General features: G+C 38.3%; 1 protein-coding gene across 2 annotated transcripts in view; it reads right to left on the reverse strand.

The window, feature by feature from the left end:
- The window catches only part of LOC107745595 (transmembrane protein 184A-like), a 41,252-nt gene extending 25,704 nt beyond the window's left edge, over positions 1-15,548 (reverse strand). Inside the window, exons 1-8 of one of the 2 annotated variants that reach the window (XM_016559498.1) lie at positions 15,133-15,548; positions 14,013-14,267; positions 7,644-7,809; positions 5,474-5,564; positions 4,563-4,638; positions 3,404-3,495; positions 3,120-3,289; positions 2,759-2,956 (exon numbers count right to left, since the gene is read on the reverse strand). In XM_016559498.1, the coding sequence (XP_016414984.1) occupies positions 2,759-2,956; positions 3,120-3,289; positions 3,404-3,495; positions 4,563-4,638; positions 5,474-5,564; positions 7,644-7,809; positions 14,013-14,267 (1,048 nt within the window). In that variant the 5' untranslated portion in view covers positions 15,133-15,548. Of the gene's footprint in view, positions 1-2,758; positions 2,957-3,119; positions 3,290-3,403; positions 3,496-4,562; positions 4,639-5,473; positions 5,565-7,643; positions 7,810-9,158; positions 9,325-14,012; positions 14,268-15,132 lie in introns of both variants that reach the window. The other variant, XM_016559497.1, reaches the window with a different exon arrangement.
- Between the last annotated feature and the right edge of the window lie 306 nt (positions 15,549-15,854).

A 15,854-nucleotide genomic window follows, 5' to 3' on the forward strand; every position in this document is an offset into this window, starting at 1 on the left:
ATGACCTCAAGGTTAGATTATTGTAATGCTTTATTGGGTGGTTGCTCTGCACGCTTAATAAACAAACTCTAGCTGGTCCAAAATGCAGCAGCTAGAGTTCTTACTTGAACCAGGAAGTATGACCATATTAGCCCGGTTCTGTCAACACTGCACTGGCTCCCTATTGAACATCATATACATTTTAAAATCTTGCTACTTATAAAGCCCTGAATGGTTTAGCTCATCAGTACTTGAGCGAGCTCATATCGCATTATAGTCCTATAATGGCGCCTTTCCACTGCATGGTACGGCTCGGCTCAGTTTGCGTTTCCACTGCAGTGTACCGCTTTAAAGTGGGCGGGATTATAGACATGTCATTATAGTTGTGCCGCCTCTACTGCCACGACCTCCTGAAAAACTTTTTCATTCCGCGTCGTCCCATCAAGCTCTCGCTGGATCCGCTCCTCGGCTATCAACAAGAGGAATGCCTGCACTTCCTCAACAGACCACGAAACAGTCATTATTTTGTTGTTTAAAAAAAGGTGCACTCGTTCGAAACTGTTGCGTTCGTTCAAAAAAAGTTGTGTTCGATCCTCGCTGGCTGTGCTGGTAGTGACGATTCTCTCCGGCAAATCAGTGATCAGCAGGGTTTACGCGTCACATTTTGGTAACAGTATGGCTCACTTGGAACCTCAGCCAAGGTGGTACTGAAAAAAGTACCAGGTACCAGGTACTGTACACAGTGGAAAACCCCCCAAAAGCGAGCCGTGCCATACCATAAAGTGGGAAAGCGCCATAAGTCCGCTGTGATCTCAAAACTCTGGCCATTTGATAATACCTAGAATATCAAAATCAACTGCGGGCGGCAGATCCTTTTCCTATATAGCGCCCAAACTCTGGAATAATCTAACTAGCGTTGTTCAGGAGGCCGACACACTCTGTCAGTTTAAATTTAGATTAAAGACCCATCTCTTTAAACTGGCTTACACATAACACATTATCACATTCCTATAATTCAAATCCGAGGGCTGCAAGGATTGTTAGGCTGCATCCGTTAGGTCAACCAGAACCGGGAACACTTCCCATAACACCCTATGTACGTGTTACATCATAAGAAGAATGGCATCTACGCTAATATTAGTCCGTTTCATTCTTATTCATTCATTCATTCTTAGCCAACCAGATCCAGTCTGTATCGAGATCAGATGGTCACTGCAGTCACCCAAATCCAGTCCAGATGGTGGATCAGCACCTAGAGACAACCTCTACAGCCCTGAATGTCAGCGGAGACCATGTCCACTAGATGAGCCCCAGAGACAGATCCCCTGTGAAGACCTTGTCACCTCGACAGCTATCTGCACAATTCTGACTTGTGTTGCAGCCTGGAATTAAACCACACCCTGCTGGTTTCTCTGGCCAGAGGAGAACTGGCCCCCTGACTAAGCCTGGTTTCTCCCAAGGTTTTTTCTCCATTTCTGTCACAGATGGAGTTTTGGTTCCTTGCCACAGTCGCCTTTGGCTTGCTTAGTCGGGGACACTTAATTAACGGCAATATTGTCGACTTGATTGCACAGACACTATTTGAATTGAACTGATCTGGACGATGACATCACTGAATAAACGATGGACTGACTTTAATTGAAAAACTGAGTGTTTACTATTGTCCTCTTGTATTATCGACACACTATTTTACTGTATACTGTAAAGCTGCTTTGACACAATCTGTATTGCATAAAGTGCTATATAAATAAAGGTGACTTGACTTGATAGCTGTGATATTTAATAAAATGAAATATTTTTTGTTAATATTACACATACAGTGGGTACGGAAAGTATTCAGACCCCCTTAAATTTTTCACTCTTTGTTATATTGCAGCCATTTGCTAAAATCATTTAAGTTAATTTTTTTTCCTCATTAATGTACACACAGCACCCCATATTGACAGAAAAACACAGAATTGTTGACATTTTTGCAGATTTATTAAAAAAGAAAAACTGAAATATCACATGGTCCTAAGTATTCAGACCCTCACAAATATTCCAGTGGCAGTAACTAGCGGTTTGTCTGGTTGACACTACAGCATAGTAGATGGTGGTATTGCACCTTAACACTGGTTGCCACTGACATTAAATATACAAAGAAATAGCTACCGACAACACAATGTGTTGTTATTACTGCCACACAAAATCCTGTCAGAGGAGGTTACAAACTCTTTTGAGAGTGATTGTCTCAAATATCAAGCCTTTTGAGTGTGAATGAGTGGGAAAAAAGAAAGAAAACATAAAATGAATCATGAATTTGACTGATAGCATTATTTTTTTCCTCAAATTTCTACAGATATTGCGATATCATGAATTCTTTAAGTCACAATATTTGTGTAGTGAAAATCTGATATCATGACACCCCTACTGCAAACAAACAACATAAGGGTGAATGTCTGAATTGTAATTTTTAGTTGAGCTATTGCTATCATTTGACCTCATTATGTTGCAACTGAAATTCCCAAAGGAAAGTTTTGCGGCAAGAAAACACCTGCTGAAGATTTCGTTTTCTAATTTTTCAAGTGTAATGGCATCATTCAACCTGCCACAGGTCTGAGTTTCTCAAAACACAGGAGTTATTTTGATGATCTGTCAATGAGTGGAGCTTTCCAGTCATAACCCTCCTGAGGAAGAAAACTTTCAGATGCCTCATAAAGGATTGCTGAGACATGTTTCTAAGATCCTCTAAACAACAAGTTAAAAAGTTCTGCTTTGTTTTTCTTAAGTGTCAGATTACCTGGTGCTTCACTCTTCTTCTCGCGGTACACATTGGAGGTGAAGGCGTAGCGGAGGGCGATGGCGGCAAAGAACATTTCGATGCAGATGATAAAGTTCTGCCAACCAGCAGCCACTGTACCAGCCCCCACCTCATTACCATCGATGACCAGAGCTTCTGGGATCACACCACATCGCTCCAGAATGGCCAATACCATACCTAAAAAAAAAGACATACCAAAAAAAATTTGCAGGAAGAAACTTTTTTTTTTTTAACTTTTTTTAAGGTCCTGCCTTGTCCACAACCATATTCAAATAAAATGTTTCATGTGTCAATGAACAGCTTGAGATGAATACCGAACATACAACGCAGAGTAACCAACCTTGCCAGAAGGAGAGAAAGATGACGGATTTGATGGTGAGGAATTTGAGCACAGGCTCAAAAGGTCTCAGAAGGTCACTGGTCGCAAAGTAGAAGAGAAAGAGGGCATAGAGAGCCAAACTGACAGAAATGTTGTAGATGATGGTGATGTAAAGGTAACCTCCCGTTACACTATATGAAAAGACACAAGACAAGGAGTAAAAGACAGTTCTTTAAAAAGTCAGATGTTGTGTTATTATGGAATGTTGATATAAGATAAAAAGGAATGAATGACGGGTGGCTCACTTAAAGTCTCCATCGTGATATTTGCCAAAAGCCTGCAGAAGGATGGTGATGACAGCCATGATGGGCTTCACGACACAGAACTGAAGTGTGGCCTAGATGATGACATTAGTAACAGAAGCAGATGAGTAATGGTGATGGTTTGGTTTTTACGCCAGTTCCATTTAGTCAACACAAGCCTGTAATATAGTTTGAGTGATAGAGAACTTCTAGTCCTCATCATTTTCAAAGGCATGGTAATGTTGCATGCTTATTTTTGACAGGAAGTGCTTATTTCTTACATAATCAACACAAAGTTTGACATGACTGACAAATCCACTCATTGAGAATGACACAGAGGAGAATTTTTTCCCAATCTTGCTACATGCAAGTCAGAATCAACTGCTTGAATCATCAACGTGGAATTCAAGTTTTAAATCGAAGCTGTCTTTGAGAAAAGCCGTCGCTAAATAATCAAAGCACGCTCTGTCTCCGCTACAGTCTGGTACATCGCAAGGTGATGCTTTGAAAAATCCCACATGTAGGCGTCTGGTCAGACAGATTTATGTGTTCTGAAATTCCACTTCCTATTAAAAAAAGTTCAATTCACATTCTTTTCAGTCTTTTTGGGTATGGGGCTCTCAAATCCAATTTTCATCAGTATTATTCTCAAAGTGCGAGCGGGTTCCTCAGCTGCCGTGCAGACAGCATCAGGCTGGCGGCAATACCTATTTTTTGTGTTTATTATCGAGTGACTTGCACCTGCTTCCTATTGTTTTTAATCCTACTTTAACCACTGGAGCTTCTCAGGAAAGACAATAGTACAAATATAACAGCTGCCACTTCATGAAAATGCAGGTAGAGAAGGAAAGTTAAAGGTTGAGGAGACAAAGAAATTCAGACCCTCTCATTAACATATTCATGCCGTTTACATATAGCCATTTGTACTCATACAGATGCAGGTCAAAACAGAATGGGATAGGAGACATACTAAAATCCTAAAATGTTCAGCTTATTTCCAAATTGTACATCTCATATTTTCAATTTGGTCTCACACTTTTGGACTCCACTGGAAATAATCTGAATATTTTAGGATTTCTAAAAAGTTAAACAAAGAAATGTTATGAAAAACATTGCTGTGAAGGAAAAGTAATTTTAATTTTAAAGAAAAACGGGAACAAACCTGCTTGCAGAATCTCAGGAAGCCAATGGAGTAACCCATTCCTCCCAAACAGCACGTTCCGTAAAGGCAACTAGACCTGTTAAAGGCAAATGAAAAGGAACATTTGAAAGGTGATGCTATTCTTGAAGGTAATTTGATGAATTGATATTTTAAACACAAGCCAGGCATAAAGGTATTTTGCACAAAAAATAGAAAATCTTAAAAACAGAAAACGTTGTCAGAGCCTTAACGTAGAGGTTAAAGGGTTAGTTCACCCAAAAATTAAAATTAGGCTGCGTTTTACTCACCCCCGAGGCATCCTAGGTGAGGCTATTCGCTACAGGAGGCCTTTGTTCACCCCCCGGAGCCGTGTGAGACACTTTTTTTTATGCATGGGCGCTTTTTATTTAACTTCTTTTGGACTGAAGCAATGCAACACCCGCTGACTGCAATGATAGAGCTTGAAAGATCAAAGACAATTTTTAATATAACTCCGACTGGATTTGTCTGAAAGAAGAAAGTCATATACACCTAGGATGCCTCGGGGGTGAGTAAAACGCAGCCTAATTTTCATTTTTGGGTGAACTAACCCTTTAACACACATGCTCTGAGTCATGGTGATCATGACTGTATTTACATGTTGTATTTACATTACATGTTGTATTTACTTTTCTCAAAGCTCTTCACTATGCATTTTGTGGGAATTCCTTCCCCATGCTGGATATATGCGATGCTGCCTTAGAACTTTGCCAAAATGAGGCACAGAGTGGCAGCATAAATATTAAAATGTTAGATTGGCAGCATAATTAAATTGTCTACAATTTGGGGCAGCCTTTAAATAGGAAGCACACTTATCATGCCTTAAAGCGCTGATCACTAGGTTATGAACCTAGCAGTTGTTTTAAAAAATTTTTAAAAATAAAGACACTCACTGAATAGGTTTTCCTCTTATTTCCGACATGATGGCACTTTCTCCTCCAAGGTACTCAAAAGATAGACTCAGGAAGTTGTATATCACAAATGCTAGAATGATAAAAGAAGAAAAACAACCAACAAGTCAATCATGAGAGCCTAACAGAAACAATTTGCTGAACTTGCAGAGAGTTTTAAATAAGCAGACAGAATATGTTCGACATGAAAAATAAATAAATAAATACAATTTCCTGTCACTTTGTGCAAAAACCGGTCAATATTGAGGAGTTGTTTGTGTCCAGGAAGTCCAACTTAACAGACTTCAAACAGACTTTAAAGACAGATTAGATGGTTAGATATCATTGTCTCTCAGTGTGTACAATGTGTACAGTGTGTATTACTTGTGGTAATATTTTACTGATGGTCTCCATGACTAAGACTTCACACCTTTGAAATTATACAATTACAATTATATAATTATATTTATATTACATTACTTATATTGAAGGAAATTAAGGCTTTTATTCAGCAAGAATGCATTAAATTGATCAAAAGTGATAGTAAATACTTTAATAAAGATTTGTATTTCAAATAAATGCTGTTCTTTTGAAATTTCTATATTAAAGAATCCTGAAAAAAAGTATAATGGTATAAGTATAAGGGTGTTAGTTAGTTTGAGATTCCCTCTTTTCTTCACTTTCAAATGGCTAGTGCCGTGCGCATTTTACTTTCACTTTCAAATTAGTGGCAATTGAATTGCTGCAATTCAGCGTCAAGCAATTGTTCGTTTGAGTTTTCCCGCTTTTCCTGATTTCTTGGCTTTCAAATAGCTTGAAAAAGCGCCGTCAGCATTTACTTTCACTTTCAAATTAGCTGCAATTCAGTGTTGATTCAATTCAAGCAACAACAACGTCAAACTCATAGAACTTTTATTAACAAAACGAATAAAAATACACTATATATGCCTAATAAAATAACAAATTACTTGGGCTACATAAAGTTTAAATTGGTATATAAAACTGAAAATCAGCAAACACTGTGGAATTAAATAAATAAGAAACATAGAACGTTTATTAGCAAAACGAATAAGAAAGCTTGGAGGCACGGCATATAGGCTACACCTTGATGTAAAATAAAATAAATAAATTACACAAAGTTTAAATGAAGTAATCAGCAAACACTGTGGAATCAAATAAATAAGAAATTAATGTTTAAAAAAAATGTCCAGTCAATAGGCTTTACAAAATCTAAAATATTGCCAAACAGGCACCTTTGCATTTCTTTTCTAAACAATCTTCTGCCATCGTCTTTTCTTTCTCACCTCACTCTTGTCAGTCATCTCGACTCACTCTCCTCACGTGATAAATAAAATCTGACTCCTGCTTCGTGGTGCACTGTCGTTCGCGCACGGTTCGGCACGCTGCATTGAGCGTTTAGTTTTTAAAAGTGTCTATCCCTCTAACTGAACTAAAATATATTCAAATAAAAAGCAGATTAAGCAGATTTTGTGATAATATTTCACAATATTACAGTTTTTACTGTATTTTTTAATCAAATAAATGCAGCAAATGCAGCCGATTTTTTTTAAACTGTGATAATATTTCACAATATTACAGTTTTTACTGTATTTTTTAATCAAATAAATGCAGCCTTGGTGAGCATAAAAGACTTCTTTCAAAAACATAAAAAAAACTTGCCAACCCCAAACTTTTGAATGGTAGTGTATTAAAGACTACAACATAATCGCTCTAAACTTCATAACAGACTCATTTTTATGAAATTTCTATTATATTCAGTGCAACGATGGATTACATGGATTACATGAAATCCCCACACTGGAATTTTCCCATGTTACTTAAATAACACAGTAAAAACTGTGTTTCAAGTGTTTCAAATCTAGGAGTAGTGGGATAGGCCTGAAAAGATAATAACAGGGACATTTGGCCGTCCTCCCTTCTAGCTGCAACATGACAAACTGGTCTGTTCAGTTACAATGAACATGTATCCGTTTCCCCTCTATGAAACCTGCCACCCCACGTCTGTAAAGCAGGATCTCCTCCCTCACTGCAGGCCAGACTTCCAAACAACAGCACATGTCATTCCACCAGTGTGATATTTGGAGTGAATAATATCATGCCTAGGGGGGTAGGAGAGAATGTAAGGGCAGAGAGCAGCTCAGATTTACTGTACCTTCATAACAGTCACGAACGGAGTCGAAATACACATAATACTGGGCATTACTGATGAACAGCAGGCTGAGCCAGGAGTCGAAAGCATAGATGGGGACGATGAAAAGGATGCGGATGATGTAGCGCTGCTCCTTTGGCACCGTGTATGACCTTAGGTGCAGGTATATCTATAAAGACAGAGTTTGTTAAGCAAGACAAAAATTAGCTTGACCACAAAATAAATTGAGTCAGACATATATTGCAAAAACAGTGAAATGCAAATGATTAAAGTGCATTGGAGCAACATGCTCCAGAGCAGATCAAAAGGTGGCAAGAACACGAGTATCATTTGTTTATTATCAGACACTAGTAATGAGGAAAAGTGAGGTGGACAAACAGGAACTTGTATGCAGTAGTACCAGTGACACACAGTAAATAGGTAACTGTAAAAGTCTATAACAGTTTATGGACAGCTAATAGAACAAATCAAACAAAGCAATGTTTAACCAAACTAAAGCTGACAGGATATTAATAATTATATACTTCAAAAGAGCTTTTAACATCACTAGCTGTTAGGAGACAATACATGCATTTTCTTAGCAGTATATTAGCTATAAACAGAGTTGTCTTCTTTTTTCTCAGTTTATGACGGGTGGTAATCAGCATAAAGTTTCAATACCATCACTTAATGTTATTTAACTAGGCTAAATTATTTTTGTTACTATAAAAAAATCAAAACGATGGTGGGGGGCGGTGCCGCGGTAGGCAAATGACGGAACCGGTGTTGCGGCTTAACACCGGTATAACCGAAAACACCGTCTACCGCAGCAAGCCTACTTAAGACTGGAGTAATGATGCTGAACATTCAGCTTCAGCATCAAAGAAATAAATTAGCCTACATTTTAAAATATATTCAAATAAAAAGCAGATTTTTTTTAAACTGTGATAATATTTCACAATATTACAGTTTTTACTGTATTTTTTAATCAAATAAATGCAGCCTTGGTGAGCATAAAAGACTTCTTTCAAAAACATAAAAAAAACTTGCCAACCCCAAACTTTTGAATGGTAGTGTATTAAAGACTACAACATAATCGCTCTAAACTTCATAACAGACTCATTTTTATGAAATTTCTATTATATTCAGTGCAACGATGGATTACATGAAACAAAACAAATCCCCACACTGGAATTTTCCCATGTTACTTAAATAACACAGTAAAAACTGTGTTTCAAATCGTCATTGTCTAGGAGTAGTGGGATAGGCCTGAAAAGATAATAACAGGGACATTTGGCCGTCCTCCCTTCTAGCTGCAACATGACAAACTGGTCTGTTCAGTTACAATGAACATGTATCCGTTTCCCCTCTATGAAACCTGCCACCCCACATCTGTAAAGCAGGATCTCCTCCCTCACTGCAGGCCAGACTTCCAAACAACAGCACACGTCATTCCACCAGTGTGATATACAGAGTGAACATTATGCCCAGGGGGCAGGAGAGACTGTAAGGGCAGAGAGCAGCTCAGATTTACTGTACCTTCATAACAGTCACGAACGGAGTCGAAATACACATAATACTGGGCATTACTGATGAACAGCAGGCTGAGCCAGGAGTCGAAAGCATAGATGGGGACGATGAAAAGGATGCGGATGATGTAGCGCTGCTCATTTGGCACCGTGTATGACCTTAGGTGCAGGTATATCTATAAAGACAGAGTTTGTTAAGCAAGACAAAAATTAGCTTGACCACAAAATAAATTGAGTCAGACATATATTGCAAAAACAGTGAAATGCAAATGATTAAAGTGCATTGGAGCAACATGCTCCAGAGCAGATCAAAAGGTGGCAAGAACACGAGTATCATTTGTTTATTATCAGACACTAGTAATGAGGAAAAGTGAGGTGGACAAACAGGAACTTGTATGCAGTAGTACCAGTGACACACAGTAAATAGGTAACTGTAAAAGTCTATAACAGTTTATGGACAGCTAATAGAACAAATCAAACAAAGCAATGTTTAACCAAACTAAAGCTGACAGGATATTAATAATTATATACTTCAAAAGAGCTTTTAACATCACTAGCTGTTAGGAGACAATACATGCATTTTCTTAGCAGTATATTAGCTATAAACAGAGTTGTCTTCTTTTTTCTCAGTTTATGACGGGTGGTAATCAGCATAAAGTTTCAATACCATCACTTAATGTTATTTTGGAGTGTTTGTGTGGGAATTTTTGCCCATTCATCCACAGCATTTGTGGGGTCAGGCTGTGATGTTGAACAAGAAGGCCTGGCTCGTAATCTCCGTTCCAGTTCATCCCATAGGTGTTTGATGAAGTTGAGGTAAGGACTCTGTGAGGGTCAAGTTCTTCCACACCAAACTCATCTAACCATGTCTTTTTGGACCTTGCTTTGTGCACACGGGCACAGTCATGCTGGAGTAGCAAAGGGCCTACCCCAAACTGTTCCCCCAAAGTTGGAAGCATGGCATTGTCCAAAATGTCTTGGTTTGCTGAAGCATTACGTTTTCCCTTCACTGGAAGTAAGCAGCCCCATACCATTATCCCTCCTCCACCAAACTGTACAGTTGGCATAATGCAGTCAAGCAGGCAACATTCTCCTGGCATCCACCATCCATCTCACCCATCAGACTGCCAAACAGATTTGTCACTCCACAGAACAGGTTTCCACTGCTCCAGAGTCCAGTGGTGATGTGCATTACATGTACTTGGTGAGGCTTGCATTGAGCTACAGAAACCCATTCCATGAAGCTCTCGGGCCACAGTTACTGTGCTGATATTCCAATAATATCACTTACAATTGACCGTGGAATATCGAGCAGGGATGAATTTTCAAAAAAACAATTGCAATTATTGTATTGCAAATTATTGCAAAGGTGGCATCCAATCACAGTTCCACATTTGAATTCACTGAGCTCTTAAGAATGACACTTTTCCCCCCACAAATGTTTGTAAATGAAGACTGCATGGCTAGGTGCTTGATTTTATACACCTGTGGCAATGGGTCTGATTGAAACACCAGATTGAACTTCTGATTTAGGTTTTTTATATATTTCAAGTAACATTTTTTATGGTTTTAGCTTAATTTCACTTAACTATAATAGTCCTGCTTTGTACCTTTTTTTTTTTTTTTAGCCCTAAAAGGTTCAAAGTTGTCCCTTTAAGTGTTCTACCCCAGTGACAAGCTGTTGTACCCCTAAAAGTAAATTATTTTGCACATTATTTTCTGGGAGTGTTCTGCCAAGTAATATATTTTATTAGCCAAAATGTAGGCTTTTACAGTTTCCAAGCTACATAGTAACTTGGCACAGAATACAACCAATGTGCTGTCACATGTGTGCATATATCGGCTATATAGATATAAAGTTTGGCTCTACCGGTTTTATAATCTACATTTGAAAAATACTATGGAGTTTGTGAGGTATGTGTATGTCCTTAAAGTCCCTTTGAACTTCACATTATTACTGAGGGGGCTCAATATTCGCTGGGTTCTTTAAACTCTTGGACACTCAATCATTTAAAATCTGATTATCTGAGTCCTTCATTCCACGGGTGGAGGCTTGATGCATTTGTGGGTTCTCAAAAAAGCAAGGGGAGTTGCTCTCTGAACTGATGTCCTCCATTTCACCTAGCCTGCAGGGGAAATAAGTTCATAGTCTCCCAGACTCCATAACGCAGAGCTGACAGAGAGAGAGCCGTGCTCACAATAATGGCTCTGGCCACTGACTGTCTACTGGCTGTCACAGAAATGCAGTCAAAGCTAATTACAACCTGTCTGAAGCAGAGAGGAACTGCGAGGTGACCAAAAACAAGGGCCGGTGAATCACAAGGTATAGCACCAACTTTAAGACTGTAAAGCTTGTAAAAACAAGAGAGCTGAGAAAAGGCCGGCCCAAGAGTGCTGTTGGTGCCTTGCCAGTGCAATATATAACAATTCACTTAAGAAGGTTTGGCCCAGAAGGTGCTTATGTTCAAAATAGCTGGTCTTCAAAGACTACTTTGATATCCCTGGAACTGATGGGAAAGTTTTGCAGGCAAATCAGTAACTTCAGAACAGGGTGTTTTAGGAACACAATCTCAATTTCTGCCTTTAGTATGCAGCGTGCATGAAAAGTTCCGCAGGGAGAATCTTTTGTAGCGAAACAGAGAAAGGCAGTGAAATACTACAACAATCCTGAGGGCTCCTTTAATCTCCTCAGGATTTACATATGTTGCCTCACGCAACCCTCCGCAGGCGGCTGTTTGCGAAGCCGTGGATGAGGTGGTGGTAGAGTCGTTGTTCTCCTGCTAGGCTAAGGGACAAAAACCAGACTGTTTTGACATGATTATGACTTGAAGAGGAAAACCACTACACAGGGACTCGTTTCCAGGCTCCATATAGCATCCCAACGTTGTTTGGCCGCTTCAAAACTGTCAGCTTCTCCAGAGGTATTGGCTTTTATATGGCACACAAGACACTTTGGAGGCAATCAAATCATAGTCCTCCGGGCACACTGCGGGCATTGCAATTCAGAGCTGAAGAAATACCTTTCCTGACCTCTGCTCTCCATCAGTACGATCCCAGTAGTTCAATTACATAACAGATGCTTGAGAAACATACTCTATATTAAATTTCTTCATGGGTCATATAGGCTGCAATGAAAAGGGATTCAAAATATACCAGCAGGAGCAGGGAAATTAGATTTCGGCCTTTTCTGAAAACGAAACAATGTCGGCAAATATAATTGGTAATTCGACACACAAGATGGGTATATTCATACTGTGCCGGCACTTCACGTAACAATTACTTTTACACAAAATTCATCCACCACCAGCTGATTTCATCTTGCTGTAGACAACACAGTGAACTCATTCATATGCCACAGAAGTGGCTATTCAGCTATGATGTGCACTTTTAGCTGTTGAACGGCAAAATATAAAGGACAGGGAAATACCCGAGCAAATTAGAACTGCTCAGCATGTTTACATCTATAAAGAAATCACCAAACCTTTGCAAGAAGACTTATTGAACAGTCTGGTGTCTAAGAAGCTGCCCTCATCTCTCTCTTTTATTGATACAGCTGGTGTAAAGGTTAGTGACTGATGGTCTTTCATCAAGCACAAAGGAACTTCCTCTATAAACAAAGGTCGGGCACACAAATGTTGCTCACACTGTAGTTTCTGCTTCAAACCTGTGAGCATACACTACCAGTCAACAGTTTGGACACGCCTACTCACTATTTTCCACATTTTAGAATAATAGTAAAGTCATCAAAACTATGAATATAAAAAAAAAAATTTGAATATTAAACGCAAATGGGAGTATGGGAATTATGTAGTGAGCAAAACAACAACAAAACAAGAAGCTAAATCAAAACTTACATTTTAATTTCTTCAAATGTTTTGCTCACATTCGCTCAACCAACTTCATGGTATTCAATTTGGATGATTTTGAATCTCACCAATTTACAATAAATAAATAAAATCTATGTATCTATTGAAATAAAAGTTCAAAAGTTACAGTAAAGAGATTTATGTTATATGAAATACCGGACTACTTGAAATACTGACAAACACTATATTAAGAGACACACAAAACAACAGATACACATAAGCTTTGTCACAGAGACAATCATTTCCTTTAAAAATGTTCCTGTAGTGCACACTGCAGATGGCACATCAGGGCACATAGATTATTGGTTACGTATCCTCGCATTAGATTACCAGAGTACACTAAAGCCATATTGTGTGTTTACACAGCACTCTTATCAGCTCTGGGAACAGGTACCACTCTGCTCTGTAGTTAACTTTGATTGGTCAATGACGGTAACAGCACTCTAAATGAATCATTTAGAGCAAAGAAAACATGGATAACGGTCTAGAACAAACATGCAGGTATTTATTGATCTCTGATGATCGATAACCAGTGGAGGCAGGGAGTGGGGGTTTAGTAATTACTGCAGTCTTTAATGACTATGTGACATAGATTAACCTTCTAAAATTACATAGTATTATCAAGATCTGCAGATGAAAATGAGCCTGTGGTCAGGTATGAGGGAGGAGACAGCATGGTACAGCTCTTGTTTTCTCTGCCTAGGTTATTTGCGTTTATTTGCCTGTGCTCTGAATGAACCACAGCTATTAGAGCTTCCAGCTTTCCCCAGGCCGCAAAACCACTCCATTTAATGCTGAGATTTGTTTCTCTCATGGCCTATAGTTGCTATACCCCATACTAGTTTAAAAGCAGCAGTGATGCTTTTCTGTAGCTAAGTAAGCAGCTGTGTGGTCTAGAAATTGTGCTGGATGTGTGAGTGCCTGGCTGTAAAAGGATTACTATGAATTACTTGTCCTCAAACACATTAGTGACATTTAGTTCCTTGAAATTAGCCTACCTGATGACAGGTGATGATGAGCGCAGACCAAACGAAAATCCCTGACAGAGCTTGAGCAGTGGGGGTGTTAAGGAAGATCTGGTCGTCCCCCACTACTTCAGTCCCATTACTTGATCTGATCACGGTCATGTTTGACATGCTGGTTATATTTGACAGCACTGAGTATGATGACAAAGGGGCTGAATTATCCATGTTTTTATCTGAATCCACTGACAGAGAGCTGAAATTTGCTGTAGTATATCCGGAATCATTCATCTGTAGGGAAAATAATAAATAAAAGAAAACATTTTTCAAAATCAAATTAAAACCAAATGATATTAGTCATAAATATTTATTGTATCTTTCATTTACACCTTTGTTTATACACTATCATTCTGAAGAATCATTAAAAATTCAAGGATTTGAAATCATTCTACTATGCTGATATGGTGCTCAAGAATATTATTATTATTATTAATGATGATGAAAACAGTTGCTGCTTAATATTTTTGTGGAAACTGTGAATAATTTTTTCTTCAGATTTCAAAAGAACTGCATTTATTTGAAATATAAATCTTTTGTAACATTACATGATGTCTTCGGGGTAACTTTTATTCAATTTAATGCATTTTTATATATAAAAAAAAACCTTAATGACCCCAAACTTTGAATAGAAGTACATATAATTCTGTTTATTCTATGAAATGCAACCCATCTTTATCTATCAATTGCACTATTTCTGTTCCAATGACAGCAAACACTTATTTATTAGTAATAAACTCATTATTATTTCTTATTACAATAAAACGGTGTTTCCTTTGTAAGTGCAGTCCTTTTTTATGTTTGGAGATCTCATGTCAAATTATTATGGTTTTACAGTTATTAAAACAGCATTTACTGATTATATATTTACTAATATTTTGCTGGAAACTATGGGTAACATGTTGATTTTTTTTTTTATAAAATTAAACCAAGCGTCAGAATACATAATTTACAGCATATGTTAGTGTAGTATTTTTTTCATTAAAATATGCCTTTTTTACATTGAGAGATAAAAAAGCTGCCTAGCAATCATATCAATCAAACCTATTATTGAAACAGAAGGCAAGACCTGTTTATAGATATTTTATGAAACACTTACCCTGATACAGTGTCAACACCTGAGAGATTTTAGTGCGATCAAACTCGAATTACTTTACCAAAACGTCACTTTACTCTGAACATCGCACTGGGACTAAAATAATAACTACATTACGTACATGAGAGACTAAAGAAACATCAATATACGACATGTAGCCGTGGGTAGACACGGCCCGTGCGACGACACCGACGACTCAAGCGCGCACTTCCTCGTTTAACTATTGACAGGTCTGATGTGCGTCAGTCAGCTCGGTGGAAACAGCCCGGAATCGAATTGATCTTTATAAAAATCCTGAAGCGAAGAAACCGGTATAAGATTGTTTTCCTAAAAGCTTTTCCAAAATCCACACCAACAAGCTCGTCGCTCCGTCTCAAATTAGGGCAGGTGTACTTCGCGACAAAACAGCACACCCAGGTCATGTGACCTTGCGACTTTAGTCCTTGGTCACGTGACTTGACGAGCACCTGTCGATCAAAGTTACAGTATTCTTGCTGCACACGTGCAATGTCAATTGATACACTGTGCATACTGATAAAAACAATATAGGATATAGGCTATAATTCAGGTACTCCAGGCCACTTTGAGATATAAGAGGGCCATAAAGAAATTACCTTAATTCACACTATATACATTAGTGATTAGTTGTAAAAAATAATTTCTTCTCCAACAGGAATATGTTGCAGCAGTCAGGTTCAGAAAGTAATTACATTTATTTTGTAGTA

This window comes from Sinocyclocheilus rhinocerous, unplaced genomic scaffold (genome assembly GCF_001515625.1).
Source record: "Sinocyclocheilus rhinocerous isolate Xijiao unplaced genomic scaffold, SAMN03320098_v1.1 scaffold1912, whole genome shotgun sequence".
Lineage (NCBI taxonomy): Eukaryota > Metazoa > Chordata > Actinopteri > Cypriniformes > Cyprinidae > Sinocyclocheilus > Sinocyclocheilus rhinocerous.